Here is an 18,836-nt window from a genome sequence, read left to right on the forward strand (position 1 = left end):
ACAGTCTTCTAACTGCCATTCTTAACGCTTTTTATCCTTCCACCTCTCTCTCTCTCTTTGGAATGCAGTTTGATCTTTAAAAATGTTGTATACAAGTTGTAATGTTATACTATGGAAAGAGTTGTGCAGCTGTCCTAGTATTTGGGGTTGTAAGAAGAGATCACTGAAAACCAGTGGTTGCACAAATATATTGACTTCTTAACCCATGGTAGGGAGTCTCACATTATGGTAGAAATATTTCCTGCCTTGACTACCTGTTCTTCTTGAGCCCATTCCTTATCTCATCTCAGGAAATTTAAAACTCACATAATCAGGAGAAGGATACAGAGTTAGAAAACATCCTCCCTAAGTGAGAGATTATATGGCACAGATCTGAGAAAGAGCCTGAGATCTTCTCGCATGAAAAGAACAAACAGTTGTCTTACCTGGGATGTCCATTTCAAAACTCACAAATGCATTCCTACCTTTAGAACGGAGTAATTCATCTCTTTGCCAGGAAACTGTCCTAAGGTAAAAACCCTATAGGGGAAATTGTTAAATACATATATAATATTCTAACATCCTGAATTTCCTGGGGCAGTTTTGGTTTTGGATTAAATGATGAGTCCTAATTTAGGTTTTCAATTTCTAATTATGGCAAATCTTTGTAACGATTTTATTAAGGTATTATTATTTGCAATAAAAGAATGGAAATAATGTTCAGAGAAAGACTTGGTAATGGATAGAAGGATGGTCTGATTCCCTGAGTAGTCATTCTCTAAGTGGTCACTATTGTATAGTGGTGACATTCATTTTTCTCCTAATCCCTCTTATTTTTTTTGTCTTTCACAAGTCAGATACAAGCTATTGGGAAGGATAGTTCTCCTCCTAGGAAAATATTCACCTCACCACATAAAAATTTACAATCCATGCCATATTACTTGAATGGAGTATTATAGTTCCTAAAATTCATTATAAAAACTTGCCACAGTATGGAATAAATTTGACATTATATTATGTAAAACATACATACCAGTTAAAATAGTTATAGGGATTGAATTCTGGATCCTTCTTTAAAATTTTTCCTTAATGTTATTTTAACACTGTTTCAGCAAGAAATAACAATGAACTGTCATTTATTTATTTATTTTTTTGAACTTAAGTAATTTATCCCCAAGATCATTTCCTTCTCCAGTTTTTAGAAGGAGATATTCTACTACGTAAAATCCCATTGCCTGACCAATCAAATTTTTGGTGCTACTTCATTTTGGTGAAACTGTTAGTCCTCAGAATACTGCATTTCAAAGAACACTTTGACGCTGTTATATAAAGAATTAGAACCTACCCTTTAGGGGCTTAGAAAGAGGTAGTGTATCAAGGAAGTAACATATGTCTGTATGTTACTAAGCTAGCATACTGCTACTGTCCAACAGAAATTTTGCATGATTGCTTTTAAGGGTTTATTTACGAGGAAAATAATAAAGCCAAATATAATAAGAACCACAGTCGGAAAGAATGTATTTCCTTCTTTTATTTACAACCAGCTAACTAAACAAGCAAAATGACATAATTATAATTTTATTGACTCTGGAACTGTTCATCTAAATTATCAAATAGAATTTAGAAATTTTTATCACAGATGAATCTTAAGAACTATCAAAAAAACACCCAAATGTGTACATTTCTTATTTAATATGCAGTCTAAGTGCCAAGAGGAATCCAACATTTCCATTTATCTATATAATCTCAGTACTTTATGATTATAAGTGGCCCCATAGAGCCTTAATTTTGTAGGCTGATAGAAGTTAATATCATTAAATCCACATCTGAAGATTTGGATGATAATATAATTCTGGTTGCTTTTGGTTAGACTATACTGACCTGATAATGGAGGGATCACCTAGTATGTCTTAGATTGTGTTGAAACTCCCCAGAATTTTCCTCAAGGCTGCCTTTATCTCCTTATTCCGTAGGCTATAGATGAGGGGGTTGAAGAGTGGGGTCACCATAGCATAGAACAAAGTTGCAACTTTCTGCATCCCAGCAGAATGTCCGAGTCCTGGGCTCACATACATCACCATCAGAGAGCCATAGAAGAGGGATACCACAGCCAAATGGGACCCACAGGTAGAGAAGGCCTTCCGTCTCCCATTGGCTGAAGGCATTCGCAACACTGCTAACAGGACAAGAGTATAGGACCCAAGGATGAAGAGGAAGTTACCAAAGATAACTAATGAGCTTAGAGTGTAGCAAAGCAGTTGGGTTTTTGGAGCAGAGACACAGGCCAAAGCAAATAGTGGCCCTGGGTCACACACAACATGGTCAATGATGTTTGGACCACAGAAGGGCATCTGAGAGATGAGAATAATGGGGATCAGGAACCACAGAAATCCACAAACCCAGCAGATAATGACCAGTTTGGTACAGAGATGCCCAGTCATGATATTAGGGTAGTGCAAGGGATGGCAGATAGCAAGGTACCGATCAAAGGCCATGGTGGCCAAAAGTAAGCATTCAGTTGTTCCCAAAGAAAAAAAGAAATAAAATTGGAAGAAACATCCAACAAAGGAGATGGTCTTTTTATCTGAGAGGAAGTTGACCAACATCTTGGGGACTGTAGAAGAGACATACCAGATCTCTAGAAAGGAGAAATTACCCAGGAATATGTACATGGGGATGTGGAGTCGCTGGTCACACCATAACACACAAACAATAGACCCATTCCCTGTTATGGTCAGAGCATATGTTGTAAGGAAGAGTGAGAAGAGGAGGATCTGAATTTTCCACTCACAAGAAAAATCTAGGAGTATAAATTCTCTTACAAAAGGGAAGCTGGAATCTGGCTCAGAGGTATTCATTGGTTCAGTAACCTGCAAGGTCAAGAGACATGTGTTTATCAGTTAGGACTAGTTTCAAACATGTTCCTGTTTAGGAATGAAGAGAATACTCATTTTTCAAAAGAATCATCACTTAGGAAGAGAACATAGTCTACTTGTTCTTGGCTATATACTCTGAGTTTTGGGCACAGTAGGCAACTGGCTGCACAGAAATAAATGTTTGCCTGCTTCTAAATCTCTCCTTTACTAGGATAGAATGTTAAATGCGTTTTGTAAGCTTATTTTTTGTGGGGTGGCAGGGATGATCTATGACAGTTTCTGCATAGCATATAGCACGAAATTAATGCTTAATAAACATACTAGTTTCTTACCCTAAACCCATATTACGGTGCAATAGACTCAGTACAGAAAGTTATTTTTCTATTTACATCTCAGTTAAATATGTTACTTAGTATATTATTCAAATATGAAAAAGAAATGAACATATTTCGTAGTAAGTTGATAATAATCATTTTAAAGCCAGTATCTCTGCATTCCTGTTGTTGTTAGCTTAGGCATCTTAAAAATGTTATGCTATAAGGTTACTTACCAACACTGACTTTTAATATTGTGATGTTGCAGTGTCTTCTGTAGAGTACAGGGGCTTTAAGATTGCACTTAATCTTTCACTTAAACAGAAGTTTGCAAAATAAAAGCCAAATATGGGAGTTTATTTTTTGAAGAATTTTTTTCCACAAAATTTTGGGATTCATTTTCCTTATATGCTTGTTTAAAATAAAAATCTTCCACTAGATGAAAGAAGTCAGATGCTTTCTTTTGTCATAAGTAAACTTCCTTCATCCTACATTCTCATGAAAAAGATGTCAGGGATCTGCCTTCTTTGAAATTTTGCAGGAATGTGAGTCCTAAAAGTTGTGAGGGTTTATATTTTAGGCACAAACACAAAATTTTCAAAAGGAATTTTTTCCCATCTATTCTTCACACCAGTGCTCTGAGAAATCGCTGCCAGGCTCAAAAGATGAAGCTATCATGGTTTTGATATTGACCAAATCTCTAAGGGCCTGTTTGATGAATCATCGCCTTCCAACTCCAGCTGGATAGAGAGATTTTTGTACACAAAAATTGCGATTGCACTTTCTTTATCACAGGTTCTCCTGGGACTTGGTCTCTGTAGCATTAGGAAAGTTCTTGCCCAAGCCAATGATTCTTTAAAGAGTTAAACTATTGCACATTCTCTGAGGAATCAGTAAAGAGCAGTAACAACTTCTTTGAGGCACCATTCTGTATAAGTCACTTGCCCATCGGAAACAGGGACTCCAAAAATCTTCTAGAAGACAAAGTTTGAAGAGCAATAAGATACAACGTGTCACCAAAAGTTTTGATTTCAACTTTAGGAACATTTCAAATATCATGCATCTGTTGGAGGATACAGAGGTGATGTGCTGAGAACCCAATGAGGCAAATATTGAGGTATAGTAGAGTGTAAGGCATTGATGATAAAAATGCGGAGAATTTAGAAATAACTTTTGGAAGGACAGCATGGTAGAATTCTTTAGATATGAAAGAAAAGGGCAAGAAATATCAATATTTAAGTTAATTGACTGAAATACTTCAGAAATAAGTCAGACAGAGAAAGGCAAATACTGTATGATATTACTGGTATGTGGATTCTAAAAATCACACCAAACTAGTGAATATTACAAAACAGAAATAGAATCACAGATACAGAGAACAAACTAGTGGTTACCAGTGGGGAGAGGGAAGGGGGTGGGGCAATGTAGAAGCAGGGGATTAAACAAAGCGGTTAGTATGGGATTATACGAAATCGTGTGTGTGAAACTCTGAAAATCGTAAAGCAATATAGAATTTAAATAATCTTTCATTCAATAAAAAATAAAGTGAATATCAAGAATTAAAATTAAAAAATAAAAATAAAAAAGAGTGAGTTTTCCATTCTCTTCAGTTCTATAGTTTTCCTGGGCGTATTCCTCACTGGATTTCAAAGCCAGGTGTTTCAGGGGCTTTTCTCTCCAGGTCAGGATCTGATGTGGAGCTTGAGTCACTCACTCCACAGGGAAAAGACCCATACCTCTGTAATCCCCTCCAATTGTGGACTCCACAGCTGGGGTATGTTTTTCCCCTTGGTAAGGTTTGACTCGACTACCTGTCTCCATACTCTCCTTTTACCTTTTGTTGTGGAGGCTCTTCATCTAGTTTCCAGGTCCCTTTTTGAGGGAATTATTCCATTAAGTATTGTAGATTTATTGTGTTCATGTGATAAGGTGAGTTTAGGATCTTCGTAAGCCACCATCTTGAACCCTCCTCAGCAATAACTTTTGAAATACAACACCAAAGGCATATTCTATGAAAGAAATCATTGAAAAGTGGACTTTGTGAAAGCTAAAAGCTTCCGTTCTGTGAAAGACGCGAGAGAATGAGCATACAAGACACCCTAGGAGAAAATATTTTCAAAAGACATAGCTGATAAAGGATTGCTATCTAAAACACACAAGAAGCTCTTAAAACTCAACAGTAAGAAAGCGAGCAACCTAATTAAAAAATGGGCAAAAACCTGAAACAAAAATCTCACTAAAGAATATCTATAGACGGCAAAAAACATAGGAAAAGATGCTCAACATCATGTATCATTAGGAAATTACAATTAAAACAACCATCTATCACTTCACACCTATTATAGTAACTAAATGCAAAACCCTGACAACATCAAATGCTGACAAGGACATAGATCAATACGAACTCTCATTCACTGCTGATGGGAATGCACAGGCAGACAAAAACTCATCAGAGATGTAGAAGACCTGAAACACACTATGAACCAATCAGACATAATTCATCTTTATAGATCACTTCGTCCAAAAACATCAGAATACGCATTCTTTTGAAGTGCACACTGATCATTTACTAAGTAAGGCCATATTCTGGGCCACGATGTAAGTGTCAATAAAATTTAAAGGATTCAAGTCATACGTAGATATAAATACATAAATGTTCAAAGCAATTTTATTTATAAGAGCCAAAAACTGGAAACAACTGAAAAGTCCCTCAGCAGATGAATTGCTTAACAAATTGTGGCATATACATACAATGGAATACTACTCAGCAATAAGAAGGAATGCACTACTGGTACGTACAAAAACATGATAAATATCAAAATCAGTATGTTGAGTGAAAGAAGTCAGACAATGAAAAGTACACACTACATGACTCAACTTTTATAAAACTCTAGAAAATTCAAACTAATGTAATAGAAAGCAGATTAGCAGTCATCTGGGCAGGGAGGCTGTAAGGAGGGATGGGAAAGGGGAATGATTATCAAGAAACATAAAACAGCTTTTAGAGGCTGATGGATGTGTTCACTGTCTTGACTGTGATGTTTTCATGGTCGAATACATATATGAAAATTCATCAAATTGTACACTTTAAATATATGCAGTTTTTCATATGTTAATCACACTACAATAAAGTTATTTAAAAATCTAAAAGATCAAAATAAATGTATTTTACTCTATTATCAATGTTCTTTTTAAAAAATCTGGTATCTTAGTAAATTTGACAGCCAGTGCATAACTAGCAGGATCTTAAGTAATCATAGATAATACTGAAACAAATTAGCCAACTGACCAAGATCACCTGTCTATTTATAGAACATTAGGCGTGCACTAGAGCATGCCATCCGTGGCAGGGTTTTCTATTGGTGGTCATACATCACATTGGTCAGAATATGATTTTTCTTGCAGTTGGAACTAAACGTTAACTGAATCTGATTATTTTGATCTAGTTGGAGATTAACTGCAGAAGACGTCTCCTTAGTACTTACAGGTTAAATGAAAAATAATTAAAAACTCCACTGATGTTTAATGCTTAGTTGCTTTACATGTGATTTTTCTTGTCTCCCTGTTCTGATTTCCAGAATATACGAAAGTTATTCACTCTTAGTAAAGAAGTCCCCAAGAGATGTCCAATGTGAATTATTTTCATGATTCTTGTTCTGTCCAAAACAGAGAATAGGAAAATTTCACCCAAGGGATTCCTTCCGGTGGTGAATGTATGTCAGGCTGAGGGAGACTTCTTCCGTAGATACTGCCTCTGCTCAGCAGTGGGTGTTATCTCAAGCATCTATCAGAAGAGAAGAGTGAAAAGTAATCTGGTCCTAGAGAAAATTTGTGTCTAGTAAGTTAGTTCATATTCTTTGTGACTCTTTTTAAAAAACAATAATTTAAAAAATATTTGTATATCTGTTTCACGCATGGCCTCTATGCTTGGATTTATGTGTGGCTTGTTTAGCTTCTGACCTTTAAAGAGATAATTTATGGATTTTCTCCTCCCATTCTATTCCTATTAGAATTTCTATGGTCTCTTTAACAACCGTGTACACACCACCATGATGCTGTGCCTCAGAGATGCTCCCAGGTCCGCCTTGGGATGTCACAGCTCTGGTTATTAGCAACCTCCAGCTATCTTGGCTAAATGATCCTTGCCACTTAAGAAGATAAAGTATTTTATATCAGAGAGAGTACTGCATACTAAGATAACTTTTAGCATAGAGATAAAAGTTTAAAAAGTTACATATCCAATGAGAAGTGATATAAAACTCAGTTACTATCGGATTAATAGGATTTAATAGGATTAAAACTCATAACCTGAGAAAAAAGGAAGGCAGCTTTAGGTAGTGGAAGGAAGGTGAACTATCTCTCTGTGTACCTCACCCAGTGTGTATCTCAGGCCATCTATTACATTCTCCAAGTCCAAGTTTCTCTTTGTAAAATTATACATGTTGAGAATCTCACAGTTTTAGTACTATTCTTATCAAAAAAGTTAATGGAAGGACATCACATCTAGATAGGGATGAAATATATGTGGCTATATTTTAAATAGTTCAAAAAGAGTAACTCCTAATTTTTCAGTGTTACTAATCCTAAAGTTATCACTGATGTTTTTTGGGTGAAAATTCACCCTGAGTTACAGAATTTCAAAGGTGCTTTAAAAGAATGTGCTACTGCTCTTGTAGGTCTTCTTAAAATATTAAACCCCTCCTAGACAAAAGCAGACGTGAAAGGTGAAAAAGTTGTTAAGCTCATGGGAAGCAAGAAGCAAGTCTGCTATCGCCCTTGCACCTACATCCTACAGAGTTGCTAAGCATCTGCTTATCACTTTAGAGAAATATAAGCAGTCGGTGTTTTAAAGAAAGGGGCTGCATGTCTCTTGCTTACAGAAGGTGGCTGGCTGCTCACTGAGATTGTTGCCAGTAAGCTTTGGACTTTAAACTGCATTTTAATGAATTAAGAAGGGAAATAAATATATTTATTAAACAGGCACTGAGTACCAGAAAACTTTTGAATGCTTTCTGTGTATTTTCTGACTTAGCAAGTCTATTAGATTGAGTGTTCTCTTTCTACAGACGAGGAAATGGAAACAAATAAATTTAGCTCAAGGTCACAGGGTCAACAGTAATCCAGTTAGAGTTCAGACTAGATCTGACTAAGTCCATGGTTATTCTACTATTTATCCTAAATACTGGGTTAATATTAATAGAGTAATTAGTCTACCAGTATCATGAATATTAACAATTTCAAAACTGATGCAAAAATATGAGTTGCTATTATTGGTACACTGTTCTCCAGCAATGTACACATACATCTTTTAGCAAATTCTTGTCTCAAACACAGTTGAAATTCTGCTTTTATTAGCTGTCGTCTGTGTTCCTTATTTCAGCAGGTGCAAAACTAATTACTAAAAACTAATCCTGGAAAGATTTATCTTGACAAAGTTAAGTTTCAAGGTAAAGATCACACTATTCAAGTTTCTCAGGGGACATAAATCTATTGGGTGCAATATCAAAATATTTTCTTTAGAAATTAAACAAATTTCCATTATGGCGATATGTTTGTACGTTGTGAGAATATTACTAAATGTTCCCCTTTTTACCACAAATGAGTGATTTACCTAGTTTCTTTAAGAAATTCTTCTTTCTTTACATCCTTTCTCTATGCTTCTGAGTTCTCAGTATAACGGGTGGGAAACTACTGAAGAGGCAACAGTTTTCCTTGTTCACCAGCTCTCCTTGGCACCATCCTTGACATTTCAAAGGATAAAAGAAGCTGCAACACCCCCAAAGTAAAACAAAACCAAGGGAAATAAATAAAGGGGGAAGAGAGAGATGCAATTATCTTTCTACCATCCAGCTTGAGAGGAATTCTCAATTTACTTAAGGATAAACATAGGCAATATGTTTTTATATTTAGACTTGAATAGCTGGTGATCTCTGAAGTTTTAACTTCATGTTCAGTCAGTACTAACAGTCAAAGACATACTTTGCTTACACATCTGTAGCTTATTCTCATTTTAGAAAAGATATATTTTAAGTTTTTGGCAGTATTTCAAAACACCCATTGATATAATTGAAGGTAAATATTTCCTATTGATAAGCTTGAGTTATAAGGAGCTTCCATTTGAGTTGATCGAGTCAGAACCTGAGTCTGAGTGACCTTCCCCTTTGGTTAGTCCCTCTTTCACATAATTCTCCACTGACTTTTTTTTGGGGGTGGGTGGGTAATGGATTTAGTTTACTAAGTGAATTCCATTTAATTGTAATCCTAACCAATGATAAATTATGTGCCTGATACTGCATTTGAATTATCATGCCATGGTTTTTATCACATGGCCTTCTTTTAAAATTTTTTTAAAAGATTTGTTTATTATTGTATTATTTAACTATTTTATTTTGGCTAGGGGGAGGTAATTAGATTTATTTATTTTCAAAGGAAGTACTGGAGACTGAATCCAGGGCCTCATGCATGCTAAGCATGCAATCTACAACTTGAGCTATATCCTCCCCCACCATATGACCTACTATATAGCTTCCTTCAGAAAGGTTGCTCCAACATATATTTTAGAGTAATAAAGTAAACATTTAATTTTATGATGTCTTATAGAAGAGGTTCACCTGAAGCTTGAAGGAATCATATGCTTAATAGAGAGAAAATGTAATTTTGTGCCATGTCCTTTGTTCTGGATTTCAGTATCTGTTTACCATCATTTTCCTAAGTAGATGACTTAAATTTTAGTTATTAAGTTATAACAGCAATTGCTGGTGCCCTACCCAGATTCTCTTCACTGGAGTAGTGGACTGAAGCTAATTTCTAGGTGACACCACAATCTTTTCTCAGCCTTGCATTTTGCTGTTCGCCTTTCTCACTTCCTCCTTGTGAGAGCACCCTCTCAATTAATCACGCATAAGAATCCTATCTTCGAAAGCCAGTTTTAGGCATTTTACTTCTCTTTTGGGCATAATGCCATGATTATTTTGCCAAGATTTGTCTTCCCAATTATACTTTTCACTTACAGGTAAAGATGCTAACTTTAATGAAATTTAAATTTCAATTCGATAGAATTTCAACTGAATTCTAAAAACAAGGTACCCTTTCTCATCCCACTCACTGACAGTCTGTCCTTCTCTCTAGGTATTTTAGAGGACACGCTGAATAAAATGGTTGAAGGAAATCTGTCTGTAGTGTCAGAATTTGTGCTTCTGGGACTTTGCTGGTCATGGGATATGCAGGTGTTACTCTTATTGATATTTTTTACGCTTTACCTGCTCATTGTATGTGGAAATATTGCCATCATGGTCTTAATCATCATTGACACTCATCTGCATTCCCCCATGTACTTCTTGTTGGCTAATCTGTCCTTTGTTGACATGTGGCTTTCTTCAGTCACCACCCCTAAGATGATTACAGACTTTGTCACGGAGAACAAGACTATTTCCTTTGGAGGCTGCATGTGCCAGATCCTCTTTGTGCATTTTGTTGGAGGAGGTGAGATGGTGCTATTGGTGGTAATGGCCTATGACCGCTACGTGGCCATCTGCAAGCCACTCCACTATTCGACCATTATGAACCTGCAAAAGTGCATTTGGCTCGTGGCGACTTCCTGGACCATTGGCTTTGTGCATGCCTTGAGTCAAATGGTTGTGATTATGCGACTGCCCTTCTGTGGCCCCAGGGAAATTGACAGCTTCTTCTGTGATATACCACTGGTAATCAAGCTTGCCTGCATAGATTCCTATAACTTGGGAATATTGATGAATGCTGACAGTGGGGTACTGGCCATGACCTGCTTTATACTGTTGCTGATATCCTACACATATATTCTTCTCGCTGTTCGCCAAAGCTCTAAAACTGGTGCTTCCAGGGCCCTCTCTACCTGCACTGCCCACATCACAGTGGTGGTGCTCTTCTTTGGGCCCTGCATCTTCATCTACGTGTGGCCACTCAGCATCACCTGGGTGGATAAATTTCTTGCTGTGTTTTACTCTGTTATTACACCTCTCCTGAATCCAGCCATTTATGCCCTGAGAAATAAAGAGATTAAAAATGCTGTAAAGAGATTCAGAAACTACTACGTGCATTCCAAGGGAAATATTTAATGCCCAGAAACCTCACTGTAAGCACTTCAGTTGACAATATATTGACCTATAAAAGAGGTTGAGAATTCTAGGCACTCAGTTTATATCTACATGTTACGCCTGTCTCCAAGTACAGGAATAGAGTTAATAAAATTTAAGGAATTTCAACATTTATTAATCAACCAGTAGAGCACCATGAAATATTTCCATAAAATTCAAATACTTATAATCCTTCTTTGTGTGGGGATTATCTAATCAGTCTTCCTGTGCCTTTAACTATGTTAAATGAGAAGCTGAATTCATTCTACCAAGTCATACATCCATCCTGATGGGTAGCATCTTAATAAACTTCTCTTGAATTTCCTCCTAACTCCAATTTGAGAGCATTTCTGTGACACTGACTCCTTCTGTCAAATCTTTCACTTAACCTCTTTTCAAGAGAAAACCGAATTATTATTTAACTCTCTATCAAAATAATAATGAAAAGCTGTAGGGAAGAAATAAAGAGAGAATGAAATAACAGTGTACACTACATAGGAATAATAGTGGAGGTCAGAATAACATCAGAGGTTATTCTGTGTTTGGTTTCCATTAACTCTTAAATAAAAGTGTAAAAAAAAGTAAAACCTAATGATATTTGTTTATCTCAATCTCAAGGAGTAATATTTATATTTTAAATGATTATTATTAATCATTTGTGTAAAAGTCTTGAAATACAAGCTCCTTAAGGTGCTATGCCTTACCTAGTTAATTACTGAAACTTAGTAGTGGTTAATATATAATCAACATTCAACAAATACATTTTAATGTATATATAGAGGCCAATCTTTCCATTCAAATACCCATAATATTTATCAGTCATGGTTTATCCAAGTATAACCTTTATCATTAAAAACAAACTCCTGAAAATTCAAATTATAAATAAAATTTACTTTCTTTAATTTATAATTTAAAATTATAAATTAAGTGAATTAAAATTCACTTGTAAGAATCAACAATGAAATTCCTAAAATAAAAACATGGCACAGATGCAGTTTTTATTTCTCTTACTGTGGGAACAAAATACAAAAAAACAGCAGAAAAACAATAATGTATTTATCATCCTTGAATGGCTACTCTAAGCCATTATGTTATACATATTATTTTAAATGCACTTACTATTATTCTCAAATTATGAATAAGAAAATTAGGCCCAGAAATATGAATTAAAGTTCTCAAGATAACACAACCTCATTTTTTCCCTGCACTTAAGGATTCAAAGATAAACTTATTTTCAAGAGTATTCATTCATTAAATGACACTACACAACACAATAGAAAATTATTTTCTACAAAGAAAGTGAAAAAGTACAGTATGCAAAGAATAAAACACCAGGGTATCTTTATCAACCTAACAAAATAAAAAAACATATTGGAAATGGCATAATTTGCAAGCTAATTTGATTATGCAGTGTAAATTAGCTTTGTTTTACTTTTGGAGTGTTGCAGCTTTTTTATCCTTTGAAATGTCAAGGATGGTGCCAAGGAGAGCAGGTGAACAAGGAAAATCATTACCTCCTCCTGAGCAGTAGTTTCCCCTCCCCTTATACTGAGAACTCAGAAGCATAGAGAAAGAATGTAAAGAAAGAAGAATTTCTTAAAGAAATCAGGTAAATCACTTATATTGCCTTGTAATATAATTTGCCACAACAAAATCCAAGTATTCCATGCTCTCAACTCAAACATTTTAGTCACTTACACATTTATCAGCAAGGCAAATTCCCCTTAATTCTCACCAGTTTCTGCCATCCTCACAGATACTAATCTAGAAGAGCTGTAGTTACACACATTCTCTAGCCAAGCTCACATAGCCAGTCATAATTCATAATTTCCAATTTAATGAAAATATTTTCTGCTCTGGTGGAAGCATCCCTTCTGACCCAGCAGAGCTCAAAATGGTAGGGGTGGGAAGCAAAACTTTGGTGAGTGGGTTATTAGGTATAATGGTGCGAGGATCTAGTGCCACTTCTGCATCTTGATTCCAGAATCAGAGAATGAAGATCTCATCTCCCAAAAGACCCATGAAGGAGTCTTCAGTTTGCCATTCCACCATTCTATTAGACCAGCTGTTTATGGGTGATCAAGTATATGTTAAGATCAGTAAATTCCACGGTCATAAGCCCATTGCTACATTTGTTTTACTGTTAAATTTCTTGATCAAATGCAATGTTGTGCAGAATACATGATTGTGGTAAAGTGTTTCTTAACTATATGGATGGTAGTGCAAGCTGAAGTATTATAGTTAGGGAAAAAATGCATTCCAGAATACATGTTTATTCTAGTGAAGTCAAAATTCTACTTCCTCCATGATGGGGTGGTCTCAGTATAGTTGACCTGCCTCCAGGTGACTGGCTGATCCCCACAGTAAACTGTGCCATGTTAGTGGCTCAGCCTTAAAGGGGCTTGTGAATACTGATAAACAGAACTTTTGTGAGGAATTCCTTGTTATTTAAAAAAAACATGATCTCTGACCTTGGTCATTTTGTACAGAAGCCCATTAAGCAAGCACTGAGGGTGGCTCAAAAAAAAAAGGTTAGCATGCGCAGAACTTGTCATTTGCCTACCTGATTTCTAAAGCTTCCTCTGTAGTGGATACCCTGTGGTGAGCATTCACATAGGTCACATATATTTTCATAATCTGTGCCCATTTTGAGAGATCTATTCCCAGAATTCTTCCCCAGGAATTCTTACCACCAGACTTCCATTCTATTTACTCTAAGCCCTGACTGTCTAACCAAACCACTAGTAACTTTTCATGAATGAATATACATCGATGCTTCTAGCCAAACAAAGCGGACAACTGCATGCACTGCTTGCATTTCTTCCCAAAGGGAGAATTTCTCCTCATCACTGTTTTTCATGGCCATAATCATAGTACTAACCATACGTAATATTTAACCATAATACTTCACTAAACTGGGGCTGTACAGCTGCAGACTTTCTCTTCTAGTTTTTACCAACATATCATACAAAACCAGCTGTAAAATCGGCCCAAACTGAAAAATTTTAATCCACTGGTTATACAGAATTCTCTATGTATGTACACTGAGGGATAGGAGGCAACTGGACAGTAGAAGCTGTTGAAGGAATTGAGTCATAAGCTAATTCAATGTTCTTAAGCTGCTGGACCTGCTAAGCCTGATCTTCTGTGTACCATTTCCCTTGATGATATAATGCAGTTTCTGCATCTCCATTTAATGGCTTGAAGAATGAGACAGCATCCACTTCATGATGGTGTTGAGGGAGGTCATTAGGAAGAAGTGAACACCAGTTTGACCCCCAAACTGGAACAAGGCAATTGGAGGCTATTTTTTCCCTCCCCTGTCCTTGGACTGCGTTCCACTTGCCTGCCCTGTGCTGTAAGCTGTCCCAAGGACACAGCCTTGCGTGTAGTAGTGTGGTCTTGAGATCACCTGGACTTAGTGCATGTCTGAGCCCCGCTAAGGCCCCTACGTAAACTTTTATGATTTGGTGGGGTGGGTGCAGAAATCTATTCTTCTTACAGCCACCCAAGACAAGCCCTGGGGAGTCAGATCCTTTGCTTATTAAACCTGCAGCTACTAACCAAGAGGGGTCTGCCTCTTTCTTCTCTCCCTTCCTCCATGAGTATAGGGGATAGTTTGGTTATGCTCGGAAAGCTCTGAGGAGGTTGTGACCCAGTAGATGGGTAGCTTAGATCACACAATCACTTAGGCCCAAGTTTTGGTATTTAATAACTACAAGAGCCCACTAGAACACTAACCATTGTACCCTTAGGGATATAATCACACCTTTGAACAAATACTGCCTGAAAAATAGGCTAATTTGATCCAAGGGCAACTCCTAGAAAACCAGCATTAAAAAAAAAAAAATGCACACGTTTCTGGAAGTTTGGAAGACTGTGTGCATATTTAATTCCCTGTAATTCCCATTCCTTACTAAGCAATAGCCTTAATTTCACAAACTTCACAAATTAAATTAAAATTCTGCAACCTACAAAATTAACTTTTGTGACTGATTTCAGCAAGATTATGTCTGTAACTACAATAAACAAGATATTATTTAAGAGCTGCCATAGAATTTTTCTGGTTCTCAGACTATAACTTGAAATGAACATTTAAAAATCTGAGCTTGTCCTTTCTTTCTGTAAGCATTCAGAAGAATCTACCACATGCCACATTCCCTGTATTTATCATCAGTAACAAACTGGTCAGACGCAATAGTCCCTTGCTCCAGTTGGCACTTTAATATAATCAACATGACAGTCATGATGCCACTGCTTGCCTGCAGTGGGGTGACTAGCATCCTATTTCACATCGGCAGGGAGCTCAGCACTGAAGTCACTCACAAAGACAAGACCGAGCTAATTTCAAAGCCATGTATTTGAGGGTCTGTTTCCTGGGACCAATTTCTTGTTATCAGTTTCTAAATTAGGAGACAAGAACTATACCAGTTCTTTTAATACAATAGTATCATTTAGAGATGGTTAACTAGGTATTGAAGAACTAAAAATAATGCTCATTCTAAAACACTGAGAGATTATTAAAAAAAAAATTCAACTGAAGAAAAAAGTACCAGCTCTGGGGCTGGAGAAATTAAGGAAAGAGTTTGTCATGATTAAAACTTAGAAGCTTAGAGAAGAACCCATGGACTTAAAACTCAGGCCCATGAAAAGAGGGCAGTGGATGGTGTTAGTATTTCTGAGAAGGAGCATAACTTCTTTCAGCCACTTTCTGTAAAATACCACCTCATTCTCATGATAAATTAAGGACAGAATTCATAATTTATGTAAAACACAGCATTTTACATATAACAAACAGACATACTATAAAAACTCCCAAAGGCTATCCATTATTGTTAGGATCTAAGAAAAAATGTGAATGTTTTCCAAGACCTAAGGGCCCTGCATAATGTGATCTGTGTCTGCTAGTCACATCTCATACCACCCTCCTCCTCAGGACTTCAGTTTCCCCAGGCTATGAATGAAAAAAAAAAATTCAGATGATACAATCCTATAAATATATAGTACATTCCCAGAGCAAAGTTCTATTTATTATTTACTATTTAGTTATTTATTTATTGTAGGCAATAGTTTATTTGAAATGACACAAAAGCACAGTTAACAAAAGAAAAAACAGATTAAATGGACTTTATGAAAACTAAAATCTCATGTGTGTCAAAGTATTCAATCAAGAAAGTAAATAAAATCTACAGAATAGAGAAAGTATGTATAAATCATATATCCGCAAGGGGTCACACAAAAACTACTGGAGCTGATACAAGACTTCGGCAAGGTAGCAGGATACAAGAGTAACATACAGAAATCAGTTGCACTTGTTACACTAACATAGAATTAGCAGGAAAAGAAAGTAAAGAAACAATCCCTTTTAAAATCACATCCACCAATTCCTTGATGAGAAGGGGTCAGCACTTAACTCTAGAACTATACTTATAATTTTAAAATTTGCATTTATAATTCTACTTCAACTAACTGCTTGGTAAACAGTACGTAGTACATTTATGGTGGTGGTTTAGTAATTCCAAATTAGTCTTTTAATCAACACTGAATTTTCATGTTAAAAGAATTATTTCAGACAGAAATCTAATTTAGATGGACTCTATCTGACAATGGCCTCCAAGATTTTGTTTCCTAGAGTAGACAGACTAGAAATTCCTCCAATAAAAGGGTGGCTTAGATAGACTTTTTCCTATTCTGACATGTTACGTATTACACATACATTCTACCTTAGTCTCAGACTTACACACTTCTGGGCTTGGGGTGGGGTGTGCAACATTTTGTTATTCAATTTTCAGGTTTAAATATTATGTAAAAGAAGTGCAGACCTAGACTCAAATAAGCCTGGCTAGGCAGTGTTCTCTAAGGGAGGCTCCTTACCTGGTTTCGTTGTTCTGTGTATCAAGATCTTGATCACAAAAGTCATGTAAAGTACACTTGGCTATCCATCAAAAATTGCAGTTCTCAACTGGGGTGTGTGCACATAAGACCGTAAGATCTACAGAGATTTTCTTATAAAATCAGCATGCTCGAGACCCATCCTTCATCCTCTGCATTAAAATCTCCAGGGACAGGGTTCAGGCTTGTGTAAGTTGAAAAAAAAGGTCCCATTGATTTTGAGGTATACTCCTAGTTGAGAATCAATGATCTGTAGCAACAAGTGAGGTGGGGAGGTTAATCAGGAGTTTGAAAAAGAGACAGAAAACAGATTAGCTGTGAAAGACCAGCCTATACATCAAAATAAGAAATAGAAATACAATTTTAGATATATGTTCAATAAACTAAATGTATTTACAATACACTATTTAAAGTGGAAATCTGATATCCAATTCTAGTTCTTTCTCATGAAATAAGTGGCTATGATAATAACATATAGCAATATTCTTTTTTCTGTGCTGCATGTATTTTTTTATTTTACTATGTCTTGACTATACTAATGATTTTCTGCATATCCTATGTTCTTTACATAGGACATTGGGTTTTTTTTTTAATAGGTAATTCAGTGTTTGCATGTGCATTCACTCATAACTCATGTTAAGATAGAGTTTGTCAGTCATGTTGCTGAAAAAGCCTGCTTTTCCTTCAACACACTGACATCTCTGCTTTGTGATTCAGTAATGTCTACATTATTGCTATACTGTATACTCTTTCTTTGTCTAATCTGATTGTAGAGTGTTTTGACTAGTTAACTCTTTATTCTACTACCCATGTTTTCAGCTACAATCTAGTAGTTGGCAGTTTTCTTTTGGATGGAAAATTATCTTCCAAATTAAAACCTATACTCAGAATGAATTCCCTGTGAACAATGCATGAAATATTATAATGATGGAGGTATTTTGGTATTTACTTTTTGCTAGACTCTCTGATAAGCAGATTAATTCATTTTATCCCCTCAACAGCACTAGCACTATGAAGAAAGTTCTGTTAGTACTGCCACTTTAAATATGAGATAAGGGAGGCATATTTAAAGTCATGCAGTTGGTGGAGCCAGCATTTGAATTCAAGCAGTCTGATTCTTACCACCACCACATGCTGCCTTTTAACTACAAAATTATTTGTAATCTGCTAACAAGACAATTAAATAGACTCTGTAGTGAATGTTTTTGAGCCTTCTGCTGATCTTAGTTGCAGAGGTGCTGGGTAGTCCCTTGGGAGCTCAGAATCAGTTTGACAGCATCCTTCCTACCTCTTCCCCTGTCCATGTATCTTTCTGCTTTCTTCCCAAGGCCATTTTCTTAAGTTGCACTTACTGGTTTGGTGCACCAGCCAACATATTTTGGAAACGTGAGTAGTCAATGTTTCCAAGTGCAACCACCGTTAGTTGATAAATGCCTTAGCTCCATGCCATTCCAATGGGCAATTCTCAGACGTTCCAGTGGAATCAAATTCTCATTGATTATAGTAGCTTCTTATTCCTCATTCCTGCTACCTGAAACCACTTTCCAATAAACTACCTGCACCCAAGTCTTTGTCTGTTTCTTCTTTGGGGACAACCCAAAACAAGACGCCCTCTTTTAATTGTGTTTGAGAGAAATAATTGTAAACCACCGGTGACAAAAGGA

General features: G+C 36.2%; 2 protein-coding genes and 1 long non-coding RNA gene across 3 annotated transcripts in view; 2 read left to right on the top strand and 1 right to left on the bottom strand.

The window, feature by feature from the left end:
- Nucleotides 1-18,836, top strand: part of LOC141577946 (uncharacterized) — a 169,090-nt gene that overhangs the window by 138,617 nt on the left and 11,637 nt on the right. The gene's annotated exons all lie outside the window — the stretch shown is intronic.
- On the bottom strand, nt 1,686-2,955 carry LOC105064687 (olfactory receptor 11H12-like). Its single transcript, XM_010949702.3, has one exon. The coding sequence runs from the start codon at nt 2,835-2,837 to the stop codon at nt 1,890-1,892; it is 948 nt and encodes a 315-aa protein (XP_010948004.1). The 5' UTR covers nt 2,838-2,955; the 3' UTR covers nt 1,686-1,889.
- LOC105064689 (olfactory receptor 4K14-like) lies at nt 10,266-11,262 on the top strand. The gene has a single exon (XM_010949703.3). The coding sequence runs from the start codon at nt 10,324-10,326 to the stop codon at nt 11,260-11,262; it is 939 nt and encodes a 312-aa protein (XP_010948005.2). The 5' UTR covers nt 10,266-10,323.

Source organism: Camelus bactrianus, chromosome 6, assembly GCF_048773025.1.
Source record: "Camelus bactrianus isolate YW-2024 breed Bactrian camel chromosome 6, ASM4877302v1, whole genome shotgun sequence".
Taxonomy (NCBI): domain Eukaryota; kingdom Metazoa; phylum Chordata; class Mammalia; order Artiodactyla; family Camelidae; genus Camelus; species Camelus bactrianus.